This window comes from Castor canadensis, chromosome 19 (genome assembly GCF_047511655.1).
Source record: "Castor canadensis chromosome 19, mCasCan1.hap1v2, whole genome shotgun sequence".
Classification (NCBI taxonomy): domain Eukaryota; kingdom Metazoa; phylum Chordata; class Mammalia; order Rodentia; family Castoridae; genus Castor; species Castor canadensis.
This window is the reverse complement of record NC_133404.1, coordinates 41,983,784-42,006,527: the sequence shown is the minus strand read 5'-3', so window position 1 is coordinate 42,006,527 and position 22,744 is coordinate 41,983,784. Positions and strand designations below refer to the sequence as shown.

At 47.6% G+C, this 22,744-nt stretch overlaps 1 protein-coding gene across 4 annotated transcripts; it reads right to left on the bottom strand.

Moving 5' to 3' along the window:
- Nucleotides 1–393: 393 nt before the first annotated feature.
- On the bottom strand, nt 394–19,918 carry Prc1 (protein regulator of cytokinesis 1). Of its 4 annotated transcripts, none has more exons than XM_020177406.2 (15): nt 19,760–19,918; nt 15,930–16,062; nt 15,671–15,793; nt 13,167–13,400; nt 12,921–13,091; nt 11,737–11,886; nt 11,370–11,517; nt 10,610–10,746; nt 7,894–7,989; nt 5,967–6,113; nt 5,646–5,753; nt 4,049–4,159; nt 3,240–3,413; nt 2,908–2,949; nt 394–1,437 (listed from the first exon to the last, which is right to left on the bottom strand). In XM_020177406.2, exons 1-15 carry the CDS (start codon nt 19,768–19,770, stop codon nt 1,366–1,368), a joined length of 1,857 nt encoding a protein of 618 aa, XP_020032995.1. In that variant the 5' UTR covers nt 19,771–19,918; the 3' UTR covers nt 394–1,365. The 4 variants fall into 4 exon arrangements, with proteins under 4 accessions (XP_020032995.1, XP_073917864.1, XP_020032996.1 ...); XM_074061763.1 differs by having other exon boundaries at nt 3,317–3,413; XM_020177407.2 differs by lacking the exon at nt 2,908–2,949 and having other exon boundaries at nt 395–1,437.
- Nucleotides 19,919–22,744: the final 2,826 nt, after the last annotated feature.

Below are 22,744 nucleotides of genomic sequence, written 5' to 3'. Positions count from 1 at the left end.
CCACTGTGAACCCTGTGGTGTACACCTCTTCATTTAACTGCTCTCGAAGTCTGTAATTTTGTTCAGTTTGAAGTAATTCCTAATTTCCCTTGAGACTTCCTCTTTGACAAGTTAAGTGTGTTGTTTAAGTATTCAGGGATTTTTGCTATTTGATTCTGTACAGTCACGAACAGATTTTTTTTTTTTTTTTTGAGGCAGGGTCTTGCTGGCCTTGAATTTCCAATCCACCTGTCTCAGCCTCCCAAGCGCTGGGATCTTAGGCCTGCACCATCATGCCCAGCTGATCATTTCAATTTAAAAAGAAATGGGCTGGGCATAAAAAAAAAAATCATAACTTCTAACTGAAGACTTCTTTTCAGTTCACAGGCCAAAACAACCAAAAGCTGATTTTGGAAAAAATGAAAACACTGTAGTTTTTGAAAGGCAACTATACACATTTTAATTTAAATATACATAGATTTTTAAAATGGGACGTGTACGTGTATGACAAAGAGCATGCTGACATCTAAGAGAGCGTCCACACTGCTCAGCTTTGAAGAACCATTTAATGTGCTGACAGGAGCACTGCACAGGCGGACAGTGGAATAAATACTAGTGCTTTGGGAACAGCAGTAGTGATGGGCAGAGGCGACCGGGGCGCCTCACTGGATGCTGCTGCAGGAACAATCCCCGGTAGTGAATGTGCAAAGCTGCTGACCTCTGTGACAGGCCGGCCGGCCCAGCCAGACAGCTTCCCTGCTTGTTTAGCAAGCGCAGGGAGCACTTGGGCCTTGGGAGTACAGGAGCTGGACCCAAAGTAACTGAAGAAACAGTTTAGCCTGCATGTCCACAAAGGGATTGCACTAAGTAACACAGCTGTGTGCATTTTAACATGGGAGCTCTGTCCTCCCTGTCACTCTTTGGTGGCAGGTCAGGCCATCGGATAAGGACACACAAAGGCATCCTCCCCAGGAGGAAGGCTGTCCTGTGTGGTGAGAGCAAAGCATCACAGCCCCAGCATTAGTTGAACAGCCCTAGACAAAAAGGTGTCAAACGCTAGTCACAGGTACACCAGTTAGAGCTGCTTCATGCCCCAGCCCCCGATGTCGGGCACAGTTGACCATTTTCCTCTATGATGGAGAAATAAACCGATCCCTTGATCGAGCTTCAACAAGTGGAATTGGGGTGGAAGAGAGACATTAAAACTTGCTCCTAATGCCATAAACTAACTTTTAAGGTATTCCTAGAGTCAAAAGTAAAAAACGAGCCTGTGGACCTGCTCATTCGCGTCTTTACAACTCATCTGGGATTCTGTGACACCTACACTGAAGAGAGAGCTAAAGCCCTCCAGTGTAGGCGTCCATGCTGGGCATCAGTCAGGGCTGCTCAGGACTGGATGTTGGTTGAATTGAGGATTCGAGAAGAAGCGTCAGATTTGGAAGCTTTTGAGAGTTCCCGCTGTTGAGAAAGAAGTCATGTCAATGGCAGCCCTATCCTGTCATGCCACCCTCCATTCTGAGCATGGGTAAGTGCAGCACAAGTCCCCTGAGGACAGTGATCTGAGACAGAAGTCCCTAGTGCAGGCTGTTGGGAGCAGATCACAGGCCATGCACACAAGCTCCTGTCCCAGTTGAAATCTCACCCAACAGAAATTCCTCACAATTCACACAGCTGCCACTGGGGTTGTCAAGCTGGTTTTGTTTTTGCGGTGCTGGAAGCATTGGCCTCCTGAACCCTTTATCTACCAATCCCTGGGACTGAGGGCCTCTGTGACCTGCTGGTGATTTGATCTCGTGCTGGAGCACATGGTGCAGAAGACGAAGCATGAGTGATCACAGAGACAGTCAGCAGGAGAGGTTAAGGTTAGTGGCTTTGGCGCTGTCTGGGGGTCTCTAGCCATAACGACAGGAGGGACACTAAAGCCCCAAATGGCTGGAATGGGCTTTGGCTGAGCAAGCACAAAAGCCTCCAGCTAGTGACCTGCCAGCCAGACAGGTGTGTGCCTACTCACGTAAGTGGACAAAGTGCCCGGATATGAAGCTAGTTTCCACGCTTCAGACTAACCACTGCCTTCAGCAGCTCCCCAGTCTCCACCCCTGTGCCAACAAGGGAGGAGGCAGCCTCACCCTCACTGTTAGAGAGAGGGAAAAGAGCATCTTGTAAGCAAAAGGCAGTGCAGAGCAGTGTTAGCAGATCTGGTGAACACTCTGCAGAGATTTCTGTGACTCGGTGTGTAGACAAGCAGAGAAGAAAAGGCAGGTGAAGTAGACAGAGAGCTGGTGAGTCAGCCCCAAGGGGCGAGTGAAGTACCTATTCCAGAAAATAACCAGCACACAGGCCAAGAGCCTCATCAAAAGCAGCACACAGCTGGGGCTCCCCTCCCCACATTGGAGGCCTCCATTCTTTCCAGAACATTCTAGGTCTCTGATATCACAACTGGGGAAGGCGAAAGGTTTTTCTTTTATGAGATGTTTACAATTTTTTTTTTTTTTTTTTGCCTGAATTAAGGTGAGGCTGAGAATCCAATTCAAGTCTGAACAGGTTTTCTTACTAATTGGCAGGTTATTCTGTCTGCTGCTAACACAGCCAGATTTGTTTTTTGTGGGACTGGGATTTGAACTTAGGCAGGCACGCTACCATTTGAGCCATTCCACCAGCCCTTTTAGCTCTGGTTGTTTTGGAGATGGGGGTCCAAGCTGGCCTTGGACCGTGATCCTCCCAATCTCAGCCTCCAAAGTAGCTTACAGGTGTGAGCCACTGATGCCTGGCTAGATATTTATTGTTGAAGTCTGAGATAGACGGTTCTGTGATGACACGGAGGAGATTGTGGTGAGTGTGGCCCTGGCGCTGTGCCCAGCCAGGAATGAAGCCAGCAGATAGATCAGTTTGGAAAAGGGACATGGGACATGCAGGAGTTGCTGTACAGACCTGAAGCCCAACAGGAGAGCTGTCAGAGAGGGATGGCTCCTTCTAAGAACAAAGAATTTTGACAATTACCAAGAACTCCACCAGGAGAGCAGCAGGGCAGTGAGCAGTGATCACCTCCCACAGCCAGCAGGCGGTATAGCTTTGGCAGAAGGAGCCAGGCTAGGTGTCTACCTCAGCTTCCTCCCTAAACTGCCCCACACCCACCCACACCCTCACCATGATCAAGGCAGGAAAGGGATTCTCAGCCTCATGCCTGGGTGCCCCTGGGGACACCCACCCGGCCCCAGCTGTGTGCTCCCCAGAGATTGGTAGACATTAGAAAAGGTGATTACCGCAAACTCAGAATAGGTGCTGGCAACAGAGCTAATGCTGAAGTTGCGCTGGAGGGGGGCCGAGCTGGGGTACCCACCGCTCAGGAAGCTCCCGTTCAGCTCCAGGTTCTCCTTGTTGGGCCCGTGCCTGACTGCACCAGGCGTTTTCTTCCCAGAACAGGTAGAGGAGGCTGGCTGCAAAAAGCAGAGATAGATGCACACATCACCTAACAGTGAGCACACACACAAAGGCCCAACGGTCAGTGGCCAACTGCACACTTAGGTTAGTGTCTGTGACCCTCTATTTCTGGTTATAAAACGGCCTCACAAGTGCAAGCCATGTGCTGTGTTGCCAGACCCTCAATATGAAGTGTTTTGTTCGACTTGGGTTTGAGGAGTTCTAGGGTTTGAGTTCTAGGGTTTGTGCTTGCAAAGTAGGCTTTCTACCACCTGAGCAATTCTGCCAGCCCCAGAAGTACTCTTGAGAAATCCTATCTTGAGCATATCTGTAGAGAAGGTGAGAGGCTGAATTCCTGACTGTCTACTGAGCCAGTGTCCCTAGGCAGGAATCTGTGTGCAGGGAACCTAACTCAGCACCAGCTGGAAAGCGCTTGGGAACCCAGCGACCACAGCCCAGTGCTTCCTAAGGTACCAGTGGGGCTCGGTGGCCGTTCTTGTTACGGCGTTTTGACCGTCATCTAGTGATTGCCTGGCTTATATCTTAGCATCTCAGTGGCACCAAATCTGGGGATCTAGAATGAGGCCAAGTAGTTGGGACCTTACGGCGACCAGGTGGTGCTCGGGGAGGGCCTCACGCAGAGCATACTAACCTTGCTGCCAGAAGGAGGAAGGCGAGACAGGGGAGAGCGGTAGATCGTCCCCCCAAACACGGGCCGAATGCTACTGTTGACAGTGGCATTAGACATCGCAGTAGTGTTCAGCTGGGGACAAGAAAAGACCGTCACCGATGTGAGCCGCTCCCGAGAAGGGAGTACGGGAGCAGCCTTCTGGGAAGGATGGGCTTACATGGCAGGGAGTCCGATACTCTCAGTACCACACAACTCATATTCGGCAGCCACAGCCATCAATCATGTGACCCAGATACTCCCTGAGAGGGATAAATCCACGAGAAGGCTCGTGCTGAAACGTTTATAGCAGTTTTACCTGTAGAACCCAAAAGCTAGAAACAATTGCCCTCAACAGGTGAGCAAACAGGCAGACTGGGATACATTCATAGGCCAGAATACAGCTCAATAGTAAAATGGAGGGCTGGGGGCGTGGCCAAGTGGTAGAGGGCCTGCCCAGGAAGGGAGGCCCTGAGATTAAACCCCAGTACTGCCAAAAAAGAAAAAATTACATCATTTCCACAATAAAAAATGACCTACAAACTTGAGAACTTGCTTAATAAATGACAGGATTATCTAACAAGAGATTATATAGCTAATTAAGAATGAAGACAGGTGGGGACCAGTGGCTCACGCCTATAATCCCAGCTACTCAAGAGGCAGAGATCAGGAGGATCTCAGTTCCAAGCCAGACCTGGCAAATAGTTCAAGAGACCCTATCTCGAAAAAAACCATCTCTCTCACACACACACACACACACACACACACACACACACACACACACACACACACAAAAAGGGCTGGAGGAATGGTGCAAGGTGTAGGCCCTGAGTTCAAACCCCAGTACTGCCATAAAAAAAGCCATTAAGCTTTTTTTGTGGTGATGGGGTTTGAACTCAGGGCCACTCCCCTGGCCCCTAAAAAGATTGTGTGAAGACAATTTGAAGTTGAGGAAAATCAGAATCAGAATCAGAACCAGTATCAATTAGGGGAAACGGTAGAAACCAACAGGTGTCTTGGAGTTATTACGGGTGAATCTTTTTTTTTTTTTTTTTTTTTAACAGTATAGGGTTTTAATTCAGGGTATCCATACTTGCAGTCCTTTAGGGTCATGCTTTTGCCCTGGGTCAGTCTTAGACTGCAATCCTATCTCAGCCTCCTGCATATCTGGGATTACAAGCATGATCAACAGGCTCAGCTTAAAGCATTTTGTTTTATAAAATATGAGCTGAACAGGGAGAAGGAAAATAATGCTCTCCCTTATTAAAAAAAAAAGTGAAATGTACTGCTCTTTAGTTGCCTTTCACCTAGTACTGAAGTTACCTGTTGAAGTTATAGGCTGATAAGCTTCTGAAGCTGCGTCACCACACAACGCTGGCAACTGCTGCCCCCAAGAGTGATTACAAGCACTGAACTGGCTCACTTTAGGGCTGGCCACCCTACTTCACTCAGCAGCAAGCTAGTCTTCCATTCCCCCTCAGATGGACTTGATGTGGAAGGGCAGAACCCCTTCCCATCTGGTTTGGCAGGACAGAGCCCTGGCTCTCTATTTCCCTCGAGAAGGGTGTTCAGAGGGGCTCACCTTGCGCACTTTGCCAGGAGTGCTGGGAGTCAGCCCTCGCCGCTTGGGCGTCCGTGGAGCACTGCCATACAGCATCTCTGTTTCTGTCTGTTTCTTATTCTTCAGTTGCTGAAAGTCAGAAGCAACAGTGATGGAGCCCCAGTGAGAGAGCAAGTCACTCTGGGATGGGACAGAAGCAGGGCTACAAACCTAGTGCCAAGCCTGCAGCCGGAGCTGAAATGAGCTGCTGCAGGCCAGTGGGCCTCAGCCACCCCAGATCCCTGACAGATTTGGGGCTACTCAACCTCCCGTTGTCCTCTTTCCCCATCAGTGCACACTTACTCTTTCTTGCTTTGCTCTCTCTTTCTCCAACCGATGCATCTCCCATTGCTCTGCCACATAATCCAGGAATTTCTGCCCGTTTACCACAAATGTCTTTGACTGTGCTTGCTCCCACAGGTCAATCTGAGCCTTCAATTCTTCTTCCAGCTGAAACCAGAAGCAAGGACACGGAAGTCACTTCAAGGGAAATAACCGTCCTAACAAGGGATCTTCCAGCTGGGCACCAGTGGCTCACACCCGTAATCCCAACTACTCAGGAGGCAGAGATCAGGAGGATCATGGTTTGAAGCCAGCCTGGGCAGATAGTTCACAAGACCCTATCTCAAAAACACACATCACAAAAAAGGGCTGGTGGAGTGGCTCAAGGTGCAGGCCCTGAATTCAAACCCCAGTACTGTCAAAAAAACAAAACAAAACAAAAAAAAAAAACACGCAATAAAAATGGCTCTTTCCTTTTCTAGAGTATCATTTGCTTGATTTCAGCTAGCTGGGCCCCATGGATACAGGTTAAAATGCCAGAAGTCATCACACAAAGGTGGTAAAAGCTAAGAACCCAAAGTCTGAACACTGAGGTTTTGTTTTGAGACAGTCTTTCTTACTGTTATGTAGCCCAGGCCACTCACAGTCCTGCCACTTCCCCAGTACTGGAATTACAGGCATGCCCCACCACAGCTGGATTGAGTACTAAGGTTCTGATGCTTGAAGTTGAAGACAGCACTGAAAGGGTCAGTAACGCTAAGCAGGGCGGGCACATCATGAACGGGACTAAGAAACAGACCACCTGGATTGCAATATGAAATCTGCCCCTCAAGCTGCTTCTCAGCATCTGAGTCTTCTCACCTGTGGAAACGGAACCAGTATCTACCTATGCACAAATCTTGACCTTGTATGAATAAAGGAAAACACGATGGGCTAGAGGTATGGATCAAGTAGTAGAGTGCCCACCTAGCAAGTGCAAACCCCAGTCCCACAAAAACCAAAACAAAAAAACACTATGAAATAGAAACTGGCACGATAGCATTTTAAAAGCTAACTATTATCATTAGAAAACAGTAACGAAGCCCACAGCATTTTTCAAAGGTGTACCTTCTGTTCTGGGCTGAGTTGCTGCCCATCACTTCATGTTGAAGCCCCACCCGCAGAATCTATTTGGAGACAGGCGCTTTAAAAAGCTAACTAATGCGAAATGAGGACACTAGGGTAGATCATAACCCAGTATAACTGGTGTGACTAAGACACACACACTGTGAAGACGGGCACAAGACGGCCACCTACCAGCTGAGCAAAGAGGTCTCACAAGAAACCAACTCTGTCAGTGACTCTGATCTCAGATTTCCACCTTCCAGAATTGTGAAAAAATAAATTCCTGTTTTTCAGGCCATCTAGCCTGAGGCACTTTATTATGGCAACCATAGCAAATCAGTACACCTGATATTCAGGTGCTTATACTGAGGGCCCAATACACACTTATGGTCCCTGCTAACCTCTGGAAGAGAAGACAGTTTCAGGCAAAATAATACAATGCTAAGGACGTAGAAAAGATGAGGTATATGGGGCTGGAGTTGTAGCTCAGGGCTAGGATGCGTGCCTATCATGTGAGGTCCTGGGTTTGATTCTAGCATCACCAGAAATGAAACAAAAAAGTGAGGTATCTTGTAGACATGCATCAAAAACTTTAGCAACAGGCAGAAGCCAGTGGCTCACTACTGTAATCCTAGCTACTCAGGAAGCAGAGATCAAGAGGATCAGTTTGAGGCCAGCTGGGGCAGTTAGCGAGACCCTATCTCAAAATACCCATCACAATAAAGATCTGGTGGAGTGGCTCAAGTGGTAGAGCGCCTGTTTAGCAAGCGTGAGGCTCTGAGTGCAAACCCCAGTACCACAAAAAAAAACCCAACAAAAACCACCCCTCAAGTAGCAGTGTTACCTTAGGGAGTGTTTTCTGGAGCTTGGCTCGTTGTTTTTCTTCTTTTAAAAGATTTCCTCCCCGGTTTGTAAATCGACTTGGATCTGAAGCTTTTCTCTGTGAAAAATACATTTTATTTAATTAAAGTGAAATCTAGGATAGTCAGACCAATTACTTTTGCCAAGACTTCTTGCTCTTAGATGTGCATCACTACATGAACTTTCTGAGTTCTGCATTCCTGTCTCCTCTCAGCCACGTGCAGGGCCATCCATTGGGGTAGTCACCTTCTAATCTAAAATACAAGACAACAGTAGCAAAGTCACTGACTCCTTTCCTTGGCTGGGATGTCAGATGGCATCACTACAGACACAAGGTCTGTGAGGGGACAGGAGGCGGCCTGCACTTAGGGCTTAGTGTTGTTCCTCCACTTGCCCAGTCCTTTTGGCATGCTGACACGGAAAGAAACGTAAATGTACAAGCTCAGGAGACCTATGGGTCATCTTGGTTTCACTAAAACCTCACAAAACACGTGTAAAGTGGAAAATGAGGGCTGGGATGTAACCTAGATAGAGCCTGGCATGTGTGTGGTCCCGGCTCGAATCTTCAGCACCATAAAAAATATAAAATGAAGGAAATGACAATGTAAAGCTTCTTGTTCTTTTTAGCGTTCATTTTATGATACATGTAGAGTAACACAAATAAGTAAATTGTCACTACAATCAAGTATATTATTCAGAATTAGAGCAGGAAACAAGCAGCATGCATGAGTCTGAAAGCGCGCTTGAAAAAGCTGTCTCCCTCCCAGACTGCTTGACCGGCCCAGCCTCTCAACTAGAGGGCATCCTTTACTGTTCTCTTCAGTGCAGGATGTCACCAGGTCACCACTTCGCTTTGTTTCCTCACTGTGTCTACCACAAGGAAGGACACTGGAAACAGCTGAGCTCTTATCTGGTTCTCTGAACTGGGCAGTCCTAGCTTCCTACCATGAACTTGAGGAAGAAGCTGAGCCTAAGACCAACACTCCTTCCATTCTGAGCCCTTGTGCCTTGCTTTCCTCACCCAAATCCCAGCTCTGAGTTCTAAATGCTGTCTGCTGTGTCTGTCAGAAGAAACGCAATTCAGAGGGTACAAATGCACCCATACCCAGCTAATTTTCTAGGTAAATAGCAAAAGTTGGAATTGTAGGTGAGCTGCCTGCCCAACACCCACACTTCATTTCTTCCTTAGATCAGAGCCAGGATTTGTGTAGGGCGACCATTCTCTTGGTCCCACAGGCAGCTGGTGTGCCACGTAAGAACTGTGGAGAGAGGAAGAGGGCTCGGTGGTTCGCACGTGAATGCTATCTACCTGAAAGGCACAGATAAAAGGATTGAAGTCTGAGGCCAGCCTGACAAAAAAAGTTTGGAGGCCGACATCTCAAAGCTGGGCATAGTGGTGCATACCTGCAGGATCCCAGGTATGTGGGGGGTATAAGCAGGAGAACTGTGGGTCCCAAGTCAGACCCAGACAAGAAGTACAAGACCCCATCTGAAAATAATAAAGAGAAAGAGGGCTAGAGGCGTGGTTCCAGTGGTAGAGCTCAAGGGCGTTGGTTCAAACCCCAGAACGCCCCGAAAAAAATAAAAGCCAGAAGAACATCTCTTCAATTGCCTTTTGTAGTCTTCGTCCTACCACAGCCTGAAATGTGGTCGTTTGAGTGGGGCTCTAACGGCTGCCATGGCCCTGCCCTAAGGATAAGGTCCCTCTTAGTAGTGGAAAGCTTGGAGCTGGAGAACCCTGGGGCCATGTCGCTGCAAAAGTGTAGCACCTGGCTGGAGATGTAGCTCAGTTGTTGAATGTTTGCCTAGAATGTAACAGGCCCTGGATTTGATCTTCCTATGACAAAAGGAAAAAAGAAAAAAAGTGCTGGGCATCAATGGCTCACACATGTAACCCTAGCTACTAAGGAGGCAGAGATCAGGAAGACTGCAGTTTGAAGCCAGGCTGGGCAAATAGTTCTTAAGACCCTATCGAAAAAAGCCATCAAAAAAAAAGGGCTGGTGGAGTGGCTCAAGGTGTAGACCCTGAGTTCAAACCCCAGTACTGGGGAAAAAACAAAAAAGAAGGGTGGCGGAGTGGCTCAAGTGGTAGAGCCCCTGCCTAGCAAGCGTGAGGCCCTGAGCTCAAACCCCAGTGCCACCAAAATAAGTAAACAAACAAATAAAATGAAGCACCTGCCTTGCCCACTTCTCCATATCCTTAATGCAAGAAACTTACCAGCCCAGAGGGGTGGCACAGGTCTGTAATCCCAACACTTGTGAGCTGGGGTCACGAGGAGTGGGGATTTGAAGCAAGCTACACAGAAAAAGACCCTGACTCAAAAAACAAGGGCTAGGGACACAGCTCAGTGGCAGAGCACTTGCACAGTATGCACAAGGGCCTGGATGGGATCCCCACACCATGACCCAAATCAAACCCACTGGGCTCTTCTCTCACATGCTCCTAACTGGGCTTAGCCAGTGCAGAGTCAGTAATAACTTGGAGACTTAATGAGAAAGACAGGACATCTGGAAGAAAACTGGACCTGATCACACAGGGGACATGCTTGCTTTTTTTGTTTGTTTGTTTTGTTTCATTTTTTTGAGATGGTCTTGCTATGTGGGCCAGGCTGGCCTCAAACTCTCAATCCTCCTGCTTCAGCCTCCTAGGTACTGGGATTCAGTGGATGCTGCAGGAATGCTTCATTTTAGGGAAATACCTCAAAGTCTAAGAAAAGCCTCCAGCTCTCTTCCCACTTCTGGACACCTTCGAAGAGTTCCTTGTGAGCTTCGTAGTAGTTTTTTAACCGCACGACCTCAGCATCATGGAGATGGAGCAGGTTTTCTGTGTAGTCTTCTGCAACAGACAGACCCTATAGATTAAAAGCCAGAGCTTGGGGGGTAGAGGGAGGTCTCAGTAGTAGGGGTCCTCCTAGCATGCATCAGACCCTAGGTTCCAAACACCCTAGAGACCAGAGTGTGGACTGAATGGATTAATGATCCAAAATCTGTGTCATCTCTGTCTTGTCTTGTTTCTTTCATGTTTGTCTCCTCAGTCTTGCCCAGCCAATAGAAGGCTAGGTCACAGAAATTATCTTAGAAAGTCTGCTGAATTGCAGGACAGCTGCTTTTTATGGTCAGTTTAGGGCGACCTGGAATTGCAGTCTCAAACACAGGCTTTGGTATTCATCTGCTCTATGCCTATCTGCCTCTGCACTAAAGTCCTCAAAACGAGGGGCGTGGCTCAAGTGGTAGAGAACCTGTGTAGCAAGTGCATTGCCAAGTTCAAACCCTAGACCAACATCAAAAAGTTGCTCAAAATGTGCCCTCGTGTCCTCATCTCTTGATAGGAAGCTTAAGTGAGGGATCTTTTGAGTTAGCTGTATCTATCCAGAAGAGAAAATACAGAGCATTCTGGTGAGTGTGTGGGTTTAAAAGTGACCAGTGAGTAGGTGACCTAAGGACCAGTTTCACACTAACCAGCATAGTAGGGGGCAAAAGCGTGTCTCTGCTCCTGGCTGTAGAAACACCGGTCCCAGTACTGAGTCAACTCCATTCGGATCACCTCAATCACCTTCTTCATGTTTTGCCTTTTTAGTTCTTCCAAGCGATCCACTTCCAATTGCAGCTGAAAAAACAAGACACATTAAAGGGTTATCACACTTTAACATTCACTGAGTTTACAAAAGTTTCCCCTTTTCAATAAAACTACAACACAAAGCCACAGAGATCAATCAACACACTTTAGAACAATGAAATCCAAGGATCATACCTACAAGATAAAGTAAAGCCGGCTTCTCGCCACCCTCTGGTGATAAGGACATAGACTGGAACCAGAAAAGCTTACCGCTTTCCTGACCTTGGCCTTTGACCCGGTCATAGCCATGGCCACAGTGTCTCTCTCTCTCTCAGGTATTTGCAGTCTGTCCCAGAGCTCTTGGATTTGAGCACGCAGTCCCTCGCACACTGCTTCATTCTGGGATTTTCGCATTTCCAGCTGTAGCAAGGGAAGGCAATGGTTACACCAACGACCGGCTTTCCAGCCCCCCAGAGAGAAATGAAGAGGAAGCACTTTCACACACACACACACACACACACACAGCCCTATAACTATGTGTGTCTCAGTGTAGCCCAGGCTGGCCTCAGAACTTGAAATCCTCTTGCCTCAATCTCCCAAGTGCTGGGATCACAGGCATGTTCGTGATTTTATTAGCATGTAATAGTTGTACAGGGGTATACATTGCGATATTTACATATGTATTTAAAATTTATCTTAGTTGGATTTATCCCCTTTGTCGTTCTTCCTCGTCCCCCCTCCCTCCCCCAGTTCACTTTTATGTGAGTTCTAAGAGGCAGGTTTTTGTGTCTTCTGAACACAAGCTATAAGGCTGTCATGATGGTAAAATCTCAGATCTCAAGAATAGGATTCAAAATTTGAATTGAAAAAAATTTTTTCCAATTAAACACTAGGCTAAGTCAAATGTTATTTCATCTAAAACTTCAATTCATATTACTGTTAAAATATTAAATTTCATACTTTCCATATATAAATCGAGTTTTTTAATCAAAAAGAAGTCAGGGCAGGGAATGTAACTGAGAGGCAGCACGCGTGAGACCCCAAGCTAGAGATCCTGAGTTCAATACCCATCATCAAGAAATAAAAACGAGCCGGGCGCCGGTGACTCATGCCTGTAATTCTAGCTACTTGAGAGACTGAGATCAGGAGGACCTCAGCTGGAGGCCAGTCTGGACAAACAGTTCAAAAGACCCCATCTCCCAAATAACCAGAGCAAAGTGGACTGAAGGTATGGCTCGAGTAGTAGAGCACCTGCTTTGCAAGTGTGAAGCCACACTAAAGTCCTACCAAAAATAAATAAAAATCGATGCTAAAATAAATATTCCATTACTGTCTTTACCCTCCCTCACTCTCTGAACTCACACTGGCTCCTCATTTAAGACTAGAGAAAAAGCTGTTCATTTTTCAAGCTGCAGCTTCCTCTTGAGACCCTGGGCCCTAATCTAAGACCTTACCTGCCGTAGCAGTTTTTGTAGTGTTGCAATATTTTCCAAAGATAAACAGAAGGCATCCTCGTCTTCACACACAACGTCTCTTTCAAAGCTTGTGTCAGGAGTGTGCTCCAATTCTTCCATACACAGTATGATTTGTCTCTTTATGTCAACGAACTGCTCCCGTCTACACTCCTGTGAAACAAAGCTATTACAACACGCAGAGGAAGGCCAATGGGGCTTTTGGGGGTGTGACTGCAGACAGTGTACCTTTGTTTCCCTCAAAGTGGCCACATGTTTTCTGAACTGGTTCAGGTCTTCTATGCTAGGAACTGGAGTGCTGTCAATGTCATAGTGAGGCATGCAAAGAATCTCACAGAGTTCTTGATCCTGTTCTTGAAGTAGCTTCAGTTCCTGCTTCCTCTCCTTTTTCTGCTTCCTCATCAATTCCACCTGAGTGCGCAAATCTTTCTCTAGTTGCAGGATAGTTATCTCTCCTTCCTCCTGTGTGAGGTGACATACCAGTGTTACAAGGCTCCAAGTGAGTCCTTCAGGGGATAAGGACAGACGAGAACTAGGTTGACGTACTCAGTTAAGTAAGTTTACAACTAAGTCAACTCATGGCCAACAGAGTACAGCACAAGGATCTCCTAAGCAGTCTTCAGCAACAAAAGGTCAATAGGTACCAGGACACCGCTTTTCCTTTTTTTCCCCAACTGTAGTAAAACACACGCGTAACAAAATCTGCCCTCTTAGCCATTTGTAAGCGTACAGTTCAGTGGTATTAAGTACAGATGGCCCCAACATAACGACTTCTTGGCTTTACAATGGTTCAAAGGCAATCAGTGGAATGTGTATATTAAGTACGGACACACCCATCAACTTTCACTGTCAGTATTCATAGTACTCAATAAAGTACATGAACCACTAGGCTTTGTTTAAATTTTGGGTGGGATTAGGGTTTGAACTAAGGGCTCCAGGCTTGTAAAGCAGGCACTCTTTTGATTGAGCCACACCTCCAGTCCATTTTGTTCTCGTTATTTTGGGCCTCAAATTGTGATCTTCACAATCTCAGCCTCCCAAGTGGTTAGAAATACAGGCGTGAGCCACCTCACCTGCCTTTAAAAAAAAAAAAAACAAAAAAACAAAAACCAGAATCTCATTATGTAACCAGACTGGCCTCAAACTTGTGATCCTCCTACCTCAGCCTCCCAAGTGCTGGGATTACACATGTACATTACATGCCCTGCAACATTTTACTAAGAAGGCTCATGTTAGATGAGTTTCCCAACTCTAGGTTAATGCAAGTGTTCTGAGCACGTTTAAGGTAGGCTAGGTTTGGGCTGGAGGTATAGCTCAAGCGTTAGAGCACCTGCTTTGCAAGTACTAAGCCCTGAGTTCAGACCCCATTCTCACCAAAAAAAAAAAAAAAAAGGTAGACTACACTAAGCTATGATGTTCAGTAGGTTAGATGGATGACATACATTTTTCACTTACAACAGTTATATCCTTAGACACACCCATTGTAAGTCAAGGGGCATCTGTGTGTACTGTTGTGTAACCATTACCATCACCCTCCCAAACTCATCTGTATTCACTTCGTACAGGGGCCCTAGTTCTCCCTCAGCCCCTGGGAACAACAATTCCACTTTCTGCCTCTCTGAATTTGAGTACACTAGGCACCAGAGGACTTTTGTTTTGTTTTGGAGGTACTAGGGTTTGAACTCAGGGCTGTGTGCTTGCCAGACAGGTACTCTACCACTTGAGCCACACCCCCAGCCCACCAGGGCACTTTACAAGGAGGTAAAGGGGTTGGAAAGCCTGCTTTGGTCAGCCAGGGGGTGGTATATCTGACTCATGCCACAGTGCTCACTCAGTAATCCTCTGAACCTCTCCTCACCAAGAGAAGCCTGTACTATTGTATCAAGTGGGGGAAAAGAGGAGTGGTCTATAAATTTATACTCTATAAATTTATACAACTTCATTAAATCATTAAAATAAGAACTGTCATAACTTAAGGGAAATGTGGCACTGTACACCTAACTTCTCACCTAATGTCCAAAATCAACTCTGCATCCTTGATGTGGATTCCAGGAAGCCCAGTGAGGTACTAGCCAGCCTGACACATTATCCCAACCCTTTAAAGGGTCTCCTAGAGACCTGGCAGATAGTTACTCCTGTGACCTTATGGCATGCTGTCTGTCACCTTTCTGAGCTCCAAATTCATCCTAACATTTACAGTCCTCACGCAGTTTTCACTGACTAAGCTGACAGATGTTTCCTGTCCCACCTCCTGTGTCCTCGCTCAAGACCCTGACTCATGCTGGACCACAATACAGCAACCCCTCAACCGCCTACACACCTACCCATGGCCTGCGTGACCTGCACAGGTTCCTAGACTCAGCCCGAGACATCTTGTGAGTGGCCCCTTTGGCTGGCACAGTGCTATAGAGCTGTTGGGAATAACAGGACCACATGACTGGGGCTTGGGGTACCTTTCCCTCATATTCCCACTGCTTTCTAGGTACTTTTTCATTTTCTTTCAGAGAAATCCACCTCTGCGTCCAAGCTGATGCCTTACAAAGCACAAGTACAGCAAAAGGTGCTTCTGGTCTCTAACAGCAGCCTTACCTCCCAACACGAGAAACCTCTCTGCTGGAGCCCATTCACTGGGCGGCCTGGCTTCCCCACATCCTATGACCAACCCCCACAAGTCAGTGCTTCTTCCTCAAGCTCGGACCCAGGCAAGGTCCCAAGACCCCTGGGCCATGTACCCGAAATGGCTCCACGTGCAGCTCCGCACACAGGGTGCCCAGCTCCTTCTGGCAGATGGCTATGCTCCTGATAAGCCGCTCCTTCAGACTCTCCTCCTCAGCAATCATCCTGTCCAGGAGATCCTAAGAGAGAACGCCACAAAACACCAAAGCCTTTGGCATTTCACAATTTCAAGACAGGACTTAACCTGAACAGGAAGAGCTGTAGTATCACAGTGTGGACAACCCTCTGCCCCCCGTGGAGACCACGGCTGCTCACCTTGATGTGCTTGTGTACGACCTCTGTCCTCTGCAGCCGCTGGTCCTCCGGAATCCCGATCAGCTCCCATATCGCCCGAAGGTCAACCAGGGCTTTCTGGAGACACACTACAGACTCCTCTGCCAGGACCTCACTGAAAATGAAACAAGAACAACTATCTTAGTCAGGAGCTGGTGGCTCACGCCTGTAATCCCAGCTACTTGGGAGGCTGAGACTGGAACAACTGAGGTTGCAGGTTAGCCTTGGGCAAACAGTTGGCAAGACCCCATCATAAAACAACCAGAGAAAAATGGACTAGAATTGTGGCTCAAGCAGTAGAACCCCTGTTTTGCAAGCCTCTTTGTTTATACATTAACATATTAACAAACTCCAGACTCTCAAAAAAAAAAAAAAAGCTTCCATTCTGACTGGCCTGCCCCTCCCAGTCAGTGTCCACATGACAGGCAAATTCCCACAAAAACAAAATCCAGCAGGCCCACCCTCCTGAGGAAGCAGGTCAGACACCTTTACAGGAAAGGTCTTCTAACACCTGTCTCCAGCATTCTCTCTCAATTCACCCTGTCTCCCACCAGGACTGTAGCCAGCTGAACTTCTGGCACCCTGGACAGTGCCTCTTGCCCAACCACACACAGCTCCTGGTTTCTGATACCTGATACTCATGCTTTTACACACTCTGTTCCTTCCACCTGCCACAGCCTCCTCTGGGGAGCTGTGAACATGTCACTCACCATATCTTTACCATCTTCATTTGGCCAGACCAATGTATAGCTGTTCAATAAACATGAAAGGAATGGTCTCAAATTCCTGCAAAAGACACCCTGTGTTCCCAGCTTCTAGATTTCATCAGATCAGGACCCTTACCTCAAGAACATGCAGAAGGTAAAGTGATCATTTTTCTCAATTAAAAAATCTAGCACAACGGGTAAAGAATGCAAGTAGACATTTTCCCAAAGAAGATATACAAATGAGGAGTGAACACTGGAAAAGTAGCTCAACACCAGTCATCAGGTAAAAACACAAACCCAAATCACTTCACAGTCCGTGGACAGCTGTACTCAAGGACAGGTAAGAACAAATCCTGGCAAGAACCTGACACCCTCACAACTGCTGAGGACGCAAGATGATGCAGCCACTCTCAGCCTGCAGTTCCTCAACAGCTCATAGCTTAACAATGCTGCACTAGGTATTCCAGGAGAGATGAAGAAGCCATGCAAAAACTCATACAGGAACGTTTACTGACACTACAGCAGACCCAGCTGAGGAAAACCACGTGTGGAGGATGCACAGAGTTCAGTACAGTGAAACTGTAGCTCTCAAATTCAATCAAAACCAAGATAAGGAGCAGGGCATGGGCCAGGCGCTGGTGGTTCACACCTGCAATCCCAGCTACTCAGGAGGCAGAGATCAGGAGGATCAAAGTTCGATGCCAGCCTGGGCAAATAGTTCCACAAGAGCTTATCTCAAAAAACCCATCACAAAAATAGGACTGGTGGAGTGGCTCAAGGTGAAGGCCCTGAGTTCAAACCCCAGTACCGAGAAAAAAAAAAAAGAGTAGGGCAAGGTGTGGCACTTCTATAATCCCAGCATTGGGGAAGTTGAGGCAGGAGGATCTTGAGTTCCAGGCAGGTCAGGGTTATAAGAAACTTTGTCTCAAAATTTAAAAAAAAAGAAAAGAAGAAAATAAAACAGAAGATGCCTGAGCAACCCATAATGTAGCAAAGCAGAAGACCACGCTGTAAACACAGCTGTAAACGTGGCTGGTGTTCCGCTGCCCATAAGATAATGGGAAGAGCTGGGGAACGTGGCTCCAGGGTACAGTGCCTGCTTTGCAAGCTGTTAAGTCCTAAGTTCAAATCTCAGTTCTACCAGTTCAAACCCCAGTACCACTGGAAAAAAAAAGAACTTCCTCAAATTTACCTATTCCCTGCATACATGACTTGAGAGGGCATGGGAGTCGGCTACAGTATTGTCAGAATCACTGCTGTGCAAATTAATTCTGCTTACCCAAAACTAGATCTCATCTCATGTTCTTTACTGCAATGATGGATTCATTTTTCCCATAACGCCACCGACTTCCACTGAAGACATTCCCCGCTCTCAGTAAACCTCAAATTGTCACTGTCACTCCAATCCAGCACATAATGTACCTCTGTTGGGTTGGAAGTATTACCAAAACCTTCACCATGCTTTTTGGCCATCATTTGCCTTGTGGGAGGCAGATTTTCACAAAGTGAAGGGCAGGGAACATTCTGTGGATCACACAAGGATTTCAACACAACCAACTGAATAGCGGAATGTGGGGGGGATGGAATTTAATATTTTTGTTTTTGAAATTTCTTTCATTTTTTTTTAACCATGCTTGGTCAAAACTGCATGGACTAAATCTACAAATAAGGCAAGCTTACTACGTTTGTAAAACCAAAAAAGGAAACCCACACAAACGGCCATCAGTTAATTAGTAAGTAAATATAGTTGGCAATAAATGGAGTATTATATGGCAATAGCTTGTAAACATTACCCTAAGTCAAAAAAAGTCACAAAAGACCTCAACAGCCATGATTCTATTTATATGACATATCCAGAGTAATCAAAAGTAAATTAGTGGTCGTGGGGTGTGAACCCCATGGTGTAATGGGATGGACGCCCAATGGGACTGGAGGGATTGAAAGTTTCCTAGAACTCATTGCAGTAGTGACTACACGACTGAATATTCTAAAAATCATAAATTGTACATTGCTTGTATGGGAATTACATGCTATGTAGGATGTATCTCAGAGCTGTTACCAAAAGCATTTGGCACAAAATCTGATTTGCATTTCTTTTGGACTTAAATTGAAAAACAAAAACCTTCACTAATTTAGCCAAACAAATCACATTTTCAAGATAAAATGAGATTGGGACATAAATTGTAGCTTTCAAGTCCAATGGACAAGACAAAGAGAAGGGCATGGTGTGGCATGCCTTGTAATCCCAGGACTGGGGAAGATGAGGCAGGAGGGTCTGGGTTACAGAAACCCTGTCTCAAAAAATTAAAAAAAAAAAAAGAAAGAAAAAACCAGAAGATGTCTGAGCAACCCATAATGTACTTTGTTTTTTAGGGGACAGGGTCTCACTATGAAGACAGGCTGCCCTGGAACCCCTCAATCGTCCATTAGTTTCCCTGATGGCTGCCATAGATGTCACTAGTCCTTCGGACGTTTTTGCTACCGTCGCATTCAGAGGACTAGCGATGCACAGCGCACACCGACTTGGCTGCCCAAGCACTGCGTAAACATTTGGAAAAAGCTCATCAGGACCGCTGGGGGAGCGGCTCGGCATCCGGGAGTTCAAATCCCAGCCCCGCCACCCCCCCACCCCCGGGGAAAAACCCGGTGGAACCGCGGAACCTACAATCCTACAAAGCCTTGGGGGACTCTCACCGCTACCTGCGGCAGGTGCACCCGCGCAGCCTCGGCCCACGCACGATCCAGGCCTGGGCCAGAGCTGGCCGCCCGCCCGCCCGGTGCCGCGCCTGGGGCCCTCGCAGGGCCACCGAAGCCCGGCTCGCGAGGACAGCGGGCCTCGTCCCCAGTTCCCCACTCGGGTCCGACGCTACCCCGCGGGCCGGGCTCTCGGAGCCGCGGCGCCAAGCGGCCGCACCTGGCTCCGCTCCTCAGCTGCCAGTATCCCGCACTCCGCGGCCCGACCCCGCGCCGCGTCCCCAGCCCAAGTCGCCGGCTGACGTGAGACCCTGCCCCACCCCACCCGGCCCGAGGGGACCCCGCGTCAGCCCCGCACCCTCAGCAGGCGTCGCTCCTTCCCTCAACCCTCGCCGCCCTCGAGACCCGCACCTTCTTCTCATGGCGGACGCTCCAAGACGCCGAGAGGCGAGACCCTCGACCTCCTCCACGCGGGACGAGCGCAGGAAACACGGCCGACCTCGCGCGGGTCGTGCAGGCTCAACCCTTGGGAAAAGCCCCGCTGGCCGTTGGGCCCCGCGGAATTTCAAAAGCAGCCCAGAGGCGGGGAAGCCCGACGATTGGTGCCACGCCCGTCACTCCTAACGAAGGCCCGCCTTCGCCCCGCCCCCCGGCGGCTATGGAGACTGCGTGGTAGGGTCGCGGCCAGCCCGAGACAGCGGGTCTGCGCGTGCGCAGCGCAACCAAAACGCGCCTGGAGGGCGGCCCGAGTACATGACGTCATCCGAGTCCCGCCTGACCCGCGCCCTTCGGATTAGCAGTGCGCGCCAGCTCCAGAGGCAGTCGGGCAGGAGCAAATAGGGAGCGATCTGGGGCTGATCTTTGTGGGATGAGCCTCTTCCCCAGAAGTAGGAACCGCACCCCAAAGGGAGGGAAGCGACACCGAACCCTGCTGGACAAACTGTCCCATGTAATCATTAGGACACACCTGTTAGTATGCCGCCCTTGTACAGAGCAGAAAACGTTCAAAGACTTAAGTGACTTGCCCAGGTACTCGGTGAATAAACGGGGAGATCGCCGGGGCGTGGTTTTCTTTCAAATTACCTAAGAAATCCACATTGAAGTTTTTTTGTTTTGTGTTTTTGGCAGTACTGCGGTTTGAATTCAGGGCCTTACACCTGCTAGGCAAGCGCTCAACCACTTGAGCCACTCCTCCAGCCCTTTTTTGTGATTGGTATTTTTGAGATAAGGTCTCTGGAACCACGTGTCCAGGCTAGCCTCGAACCGCGATCCTCCTGATCTCCAGCTAGAACCCAGGCCTGAGCCCCGACCGCTGCTGGGCTTCCAAGTACTTTTGTATCCTCCTTTCGTCACTGAGCACTCTACATGCTACAACCCTAATGCTACATTTCACATTGATTCACGATTACATACTATCCTGTGGAGTAGCTATTTCAGTTCAACTACTTTGCTGGTGTTTAGATCGCAATTTTTACAGTAACACCAAGATGAGTGTCTTCACACATAAATCTTTGCATCTTGCATTATTTTCTTATGACTGATTCCTATAAGTGGAATTACCAAACACTCTCTTTCCGAAGAGGTGGTATTTGCTAATTTGCCCTCCCCACCAAGCCTCACCTGCAGTGCCTGTCTCATCACCCCAGTAGTGCTAAATCTAACTGTACTTTTAGGCATCTTTTCTCATCCAAAAAATGGCATTTCCTTCTGTGATCCGCAGTTGTTTGATCATAACTGAAACTGCACATTTTTCACATACTGGCCAATTATAAATTCGGTAAATTCTCATTTTTTTCCCCTGAAGGTAAAGGATGCTTTGGTTCACGTCTAGAATTGTGTTTTTTCTTACTTTCAGAAAAACTTCATGTCTTAATTTAGCTTGTCTGCAATGTGTCAGACATTCACACTATTAACATAGGCACCAAGTTTTGGGGTTTTTTTTTTTTTTTTTTCATTTTTCTAGGCACGAGTTTTTGAATTTACTTGTACTCTTATTTGATTAATTTTCTATCTTCAGATATGTTCCCAGGGCCAGCACTGTAAAGCAGCCAGGGATAGAGCAAGTTTGCTCTTATGCCCTTAACACTAGTTCTGAAGCTTATAAAGACACAAAGCCATGGCAAAGATAGCCATCCAGAACACATACTCAGCACTGTCAGATGTGTGCATGTGACCCTATTAGAAGCCAGGTTTTAGTTCCACTGGACGCCAAGTGCAATGCACTGGCACTGCTTATTTACTTTGCCACAGTCACTTCTGATGTCTGATTCCTTCTCAGCAGTGTCTTGGATCCTGCATGCATGGCGTAACACTGTCAAAATTCTAGCTAGAATTTTGGGGTGTGGTGACACCTGTAACCACAGCCCTCAGGAGGCTAACGCAGGAAGATCCAAAGTTCAAGGCCTGTCTGGTCTACATAAGGAGACTGCCTGTCGCAAAAAAGAAAAGCCTCGCTACGCCTGGGGCATGCATTCCCTTGGACCATGCTGTTGTACAGCACTGCCATTCTTCTATGGGAAGAATGCAGTAACTCAGCCTTCGCTTTCCTTCTTTTGAGAAGGGGCAACACCACGGGGTAGGGAACCCACGGGTGGCAGAGTAACGGGAGGGATGGTCTTATAAAAATCCAGAAAGAGACAAAGAGACAATAAAGACTTCAGCCATGGTGGTGAGGAGGATGCACTAGAAGCATCCAGAAACACGACTAGAAAGGTGGGACCACCTGAATGCAGGGGATAGAGGAAACAATCTGTTATAAAGCCTGGGTAGATGGCAGCGTCAGTCAAGGGAATTCAGGCAGAGAGGAGCGATCTAGGGGCTTAAAGTGGGGACAAAAGATTCAGTTTCGGAGTTTGTGTGAGTTTATATTGGATGACTGAGTTTATGAATGGCCAGGTAAGAAATATTAGTGTGGAGCTCAGGAGCGAGAACAGCTGGAGATCTGCAATTAGATGACAGCAACAAAGGATGGACAGAGGGACAGACAGAGGAGTGCTCAAAGGAGACAGGGCAGTCTGGGAGATTACAGGAGGACAAAAACAAGTATCATGGGAGATGAAAAAGAATTTCAAGAAGGAAGCTGGGTGCTGGTGGCTCGTGCCTGTAATCCTAGCTACTCAGGAGGCAGAGATTAGGAGGAATGCAGTTCAAAGCCAACCTGGGTAAAGAGTTCTCAACATCCTATCTCAAAAAAACACTTCACAAAAAAGGGCTGGTGTAGTGGCTCAAGGTGTAGGCCCTGATTTCAAATCCCAGTACCACAAAAAAAAAAAACTTGCTGGGCACCAGTGGTTCACTCCTGTAATCCTAGCTACTTGGGAGGCTGAGATTGGGAGGCTCCTGCTTTGAGGCCATCCAGGGCAAACAGTTCAAGAAATCCCACCTCCAAAATAACCA

Excerpts from the sequence above, each read along its gene's own strand:
- Prc1 (XM_020177406.2), bottom strand. Across the intron at positions 7,990-10,609 it reads GGCTTTTCTTAGACTTTGAG|AGAAAAGCTTCAGATCCAAG; the intron begins GTATTTCCCTAA and ends TATTTTTCACAG. Across the intron at positions 2,950-3,239 it reads GCACCTATTCTGAGTTTGCG|AAGGAGCCATCCCTCTCTGA; the intron begins GTAATCACCTTT and ends CTTTGTTCTTAG.